This window comes from Miscanthus floridulus, chromosome 3, assembly GCF_019320115.1.
Source record: "Miscanthus floridulus cultivar M001 chromosome 3, ASM1932011v1, whole genome shotgun sequence".
Lineage (NCBI taxonomy): Eukaryota > Viridiplantae > Streptophyta > Magnoliopsida > Poales > Poaceae > Miscanthus > Miscanthus floridulus.
The window spans coordinates 52617932-52623228 of record NC_089582.1 but is presented as its reverse complement, the minus strand read 5'-3'; the positions used below and the strand labels follow the sequence as shown (position 1 = coordinate 52623228).

The 5297-nt window shown below is 47.2% G+C and overlaps 1 protein-coding gene across 1 annotated transcript; it reads left to right on the top strand.

Moving 5' to 3' along the window:
- The first annotated feature begins 1370 nt into the window (after positions 1-1370).
- Positions 1371-4837, top strand: LOC136545734 (probable folate-biopterin transporter 8, chloroplastic). Its single transcript, XM_066537718.1, has 2 exons — positions 1371-2126; positions 3582-4837. Exons 1-2 carry the CDS (start codon positions 1625-1627, stop codon positions 4634-4636), a joined length of 1557 nt encoding a protein of 518 aa, XP_066393815.1. The 5' UTR covers positions 1371-1624; the 3' UTR covers positions 4637-4837.
- The last annotated feature ends 460 nt before the right edge of the window (positions 4838-5297 follow it).

Genomic DNA, 5297 nt, shown 5'->3' with positions numbered 1-5297 from the left:
CAAACAAACTACTAGGGATACATAGCCCTGTAAATTAAACCCAATGTGGTGCAAACAAACTACTAGGTAAATATAACCTAGACACACCAACAAAATATAACCTAAACTAAGTAAATATAAAATAATAAAATAACTAAATAATTATAATCTATACATAAATGGATAAACTAACTAATTGTTATTAATCCTATATAAGAATGTACTCCTAGTATAAACACATCTCGTTCGAGCATCGATAATGCTCCATCGAGGACATCCGGATGGACAAACGTGGCTTCCCACTCGCTATGGCGCCTTCCGCTCGTTCCCGATCGTGCCCCTTTAAAAAAAATCTCTCTACCCAGCGGTGCTCGCCTAGTAGGGTGCACGCCAGCCAGGGGTGCTCGCCAGGGTGCTCGTCGAGCAGGCTGTCAAGCTCGCCAGCCGCGGCCTCGCACACGTGCTCGCCTAGGCCGCTCTGCTCACCCAGGGTGGTGCATTGCCTCCGCTGGGGCACCGGCGAGCTCCATGCGCCACCACTGCGAGCTCCGCAATGACGAGGCCTCCAGTCATCCAAACAGCCAGGTGACATTGCGCTGAAAACGCATGTTGCAACTGTATGTTTCAAGTATTTTAGAGGTGTGTTGCAAGTGTTTCACATCGATGTTGCAAAAATAGATCGAGATGTTGCATATGTTGCAATGGTTATACACGCATGTTGCAAGTGTGTGTTTTAAATGTTTCATCTGCTTTTCAGAAGCATGTTACAAGTGTGTTTATATTGGGCGTTGCTATCTGGATGTTGCATATGTTTTGTAATGGTTTTTCAAATGTTTTTTCAGATGTTTTTGTAAATGTTTCAGACGAATGTTTCAAGTGTTTTATTTGCCTTCAGACGTGTATTGTAAATGTTTCGTTTGGATATTTTAAAAGTAAATCGGGATAAGCTTCGGCTCTGCCTCGTGTCTTCCTCGCGCGGTGTGCCTCACCCCTCTCCTCTCCTTTGCCCTCCTCTCCCATCCCTTCCCTCCCCTCCTCGCGCGGTGTGCCTCACCCCTCTCCTCTCCTTTCCCCTCCTCTCCCATCGCTTCCCTCCCCTTCCCTCCCCTCCATCTCGTCGTGGCTCGGCGGGGAACGCTACCGAACGAGGCGACAAGGACGCGAACGCCCGCAGAGACAGTGGTCCGGGTGGGGCGACAGCTGCGCGATGTCCACGTGGTGACCCCAGGTCTGCGCCATCCACTTGCTACATGTAGGAAGCAGATCAGACACGGGCGTCCGGATACTGGTGTCCGTTCAAACGTCCTGACCCTAGTCAAAACCATCAGCATCGGAGATGAGGAATGCTTCCGGAGAGGCGGGGTCCCACCGTCCCCACCAGGTCACCACACCCCAGAAGGCATGGGCACCAAAAGACAGAAAACCACCGAAGCAGCGCGGCCGTTCTCGTCTTCCAGAAGTCCCTCCGCCTCTTCCGCCCGCGCTTCTTCCACTGCCTCCTCGAAGCCCGGCCACACCACCTTAATCTCTCCACCACACCACACGCCCGCACGCACCACCTCGCTCCGCTCTCGTCGCCTCCGCATTCCTGCCCCCCTCCACCCGCCCGCCCGCCGCCGCGCGGACGACGGGAGACGCCGGCACCATGCTCTGCCTCTCGCCGTGCTCGCCGCACCTGCACGTCCACCTCCCCCGCAGCCCGACGGCGCGACCCGCTGCCGCCTCGTGCAGGAGCGCGCGCGGCATCGGCGTCACGCTATGCCTCCGGATGCCGACGACGCCGGAGGAGCGGCAGCAGAGGCGCCGGCTGGCCAAGTTCCAGGACTCCTCGGCCGCGCCGGCCTTCAAGCCGCCGGCGCCCGCGCCCGCGCGTCTGACGCCCGCGGCCGAACGGCGTGGGGCGCTGCGGGAGATGCGCCGGGTGTGGTGGGTGTGCGGGGTCGGGTACTGCGTGCAGGGGTTCCGCTGCTTCCCGTGGCTGGCTCTCAACTTTCACCTCACGCGCGGTCTAGGCCTCGGCCCCGCCGGCCTGCAGCTCGTGCAGAACGCCGGGAGCATCCCGCTCGTCGCCAAGCCGCTCTTCGGGGTCCTCTCGGATGCCGTCTACATCGGCCGCGCGCACCGCCTCCCCTACACCTCCCTCGGAGGTACAAAGCCGATCCCTTTTTCCTCCCCGTTCACCGTTCATTTTCGTTTTAATTTTGTATTTATGTTCGTGCGACTCCAGCAATGTGATCATCAATTTCGAAACAATCAAACATTTGCAGGAGGAAATATGGCTGTATTCCTCTAGCGATTGTCTGGTCTCATATTTCACTGTTTCTTCAATTATTTCTACAAAAGTAAGAATGAATTTTAACCGCTACGAAAATATCTGAGCCGTTGAACACATCGAAAGCAACAGCTAGCTACGAAAATTTCTGAGCCGCTAAACACATTGAAAGGGACATCTATTTCACGTCTCTTTCTGAAATTGGAAACACCCTGGACATTGGAGTTCAACAACTGCAGTCGATTTCTGATTACAACATGTGTGGTGGTAACCATCTGATTGTCAGATAAAAAACATGAAAAAACACTTTCAAGCTACTGCTGTTTAAAGCACTTAAGTGTTTAGCACATAAACATGGGTGCCTTGTTCCATTGGCAATGGTATCATGCCCAGCACCTTTACTTGTTGCACCTATTCTGTGTAAAAGATACGTTTTGGAAAGTGGCACGTGCAGCCTTGGGATGGAGCAATACACTTTCCTTCCTGATGTGTACTTTGATTTTGTTGCTAGTCACACATTTCAAGCCTTATCAAGTTGGTTAAACCAACAGGTTACCCTTATTCTGTGGTTCTTGATGCAATGACGTGTGATTTACTCATGCAGCTAGTCACACAATCTGAGTGCTGGTAAGCTGGTATTCTCATAATGGTCCCTTATTTTGTGGTTCCTATGAGAATACGCAGGTGGGACTGTATCTTTAGGACCACAAATCACTGAAAGCTACTGACCTTTAAATTTACATAGGTTCTCCCATCAAGACTACACAACTCATTTGTCATTAGTGCATCACGTATAGTTTCCTTGCCGTACTATGATATGGACAGCTTCTTGAGAAGTTGAGATGCATCTCCTTGCACAAATAACTGCAGTCTAATTGAAATACTGTTAAATGGTCTGCTCATATTATTTGTACTTTCTGGATTTTGTCCTTCATTTGATTTATTATTTGTCTTGTGTTAATCTTTTTTGTGCTGGAATGCTAATTTTAATTTTTGCACAGAATTCTTTTTTTCAATAAACTAATGAGTTGTACAATTGAATTGAATATATCTGCAATCACCAATCAAAAAGTGCAAACCAGCTGGTTTCACTTTATAGAACAATAAATTTCTTGCTGGAAGATCAGGACTAGTCACTAAGCTACAATTATATAATAAAAAGGTATTTAGAGATTTATTTTATGATGCTTTTGTTGATCCTGTGGTTTTACTGTCAAACTGTTCAGTGTCTTAACTATTTGTTACTCAGCTGTTAATCAGAAAGTACACAGCTCACTTTTGTTTTTTGGAAACCATACAACTGACTTGAACTTATGTTGGCTATGTTCAGTGTTGCTGCAGCTTATTGCTTGGGGAACACTTGCAATTACTCCAGTTACAGGGGATGCATTTCCAACTCAAATGGCATGCATTCTCATTGGAAATCTTGGAGCATCTGTCACAGAAGTTGTAAGTGATGCTGTTGTCACGGAGTTCAGTAGAACACAGAAGGCTGGTGTACTACAGTCATACACATTCATAGCCCTGGCTGCAGGATCCCTACTGGGGAACTTGTCTGGTGGTTACATTCTGCTTAAAACACAGGAACCAAAGATCATGTTCACCGCATTCTCAGTCCTTCTTGGCTTCCAGCTAGCACTGTCCCTAAGTACAAAAGAGACATTGCCAAGCTCTCGAGGAAACTCCAGAAATCGTCTTGTCAAAAGCTCTTTGGCAACTAACTTCCGCAAACAATTCTCAAACTTGATGACAGCAATCAGCAAGGAAAGGGTCTTATACCCTCTTACATGGATCATGACATCCTTTGCTGTTGTGCCTATTCTTTCTGGAACCATGTTCTGCTTTCAAACACAGTATTTGAATCTTGATCCATCAGTCATTGGTCTATCGAAAGTTGTGGGACAGGTCATGGTGTTATCACTAACTATACTCTACAATCGTTATCTTAAAAGGATCCCACTGAGGTGCCTTACCAGTGGACTTCAGATACTATATGCTTTGGCAGTTTTGTCAGATTTGGTCCTTGTGAAACAAATAAACCTTGTGCTAGGGATACCGAACGAGATTCATGTTCTTTGCTTCTCAGCTCTAGCTGAAGCTCTAGCTCAGTTCAAGGTCTTGCCATTCTCGGTTTTGTTGTCAAGTCTCTGCCCACCAGGCTGCGAAGGTTCTTTGTTCGCCTTCTTCACATCTGGACTGGTGTTTTCAGCAATACTAAGTGGAGTATTTGGAGTTGGATTGTCCACCCTGATCGGCGTGTCTTCTGTGGACTACTCAAGCTTGCCTTTGGGTATTTTGCTGCAAAGTTTGGCTGCATTGCTACCATTGGGATGGATATCCTTTTTGCCTGAGAAATGGACTGCCGATGAGAAGGTTGTAATATAAAGATGAAGTGGTGTTTTCACCATACAAAGTTCTAGGCAAGATCCTGTTAGGTAATGACACAATGTAGATGAATGTCGCTCACCCAGCCAACACTGGTGAGGTTACATGTGTAGGTATCCAAATTCTCTTCAATCAGAATAGTTCTTCTGATTACTGTACATATGCAATATACATATGCAATACAGAATAGCCCTTATGCTTCCTGCTGAATATTGGTGGCCAGGTAACACACAATTGGGGAATTGGGAATTGGTTTAGATGGCAGCAATAACACTGGCTGCTTGTAGTTCCATATATAGGCAAAAGCAATACTTGGTACAGAAGAAAAGCATAACAAGTTCAACAACAAAAGAGCATATTCTAACCACTAAAGTGCCTAGAAGATAAGATGCTGGAATCAGCTTTAACAAACTAGAGATAGCTAGATAACTAGATAACTAGAGAGAAGCATATAGGCTTAACTCTCAATTCAGCCCCTAAGCCTTGCGCTCAGTCCTGGAGTTGATCTGAATCAGCTCAATCCTTCCCCTCATTTCCTGGAACTTTGCTTTCCAAGTGACTTGTTGAGGATGTTAGCAAGCTGATCAGTAGTGCTGATATGGTTGGCTTTCACACTCCCATCATAGTAGCTTCTAATGAAGTGGTATCTTATCCTGATCTG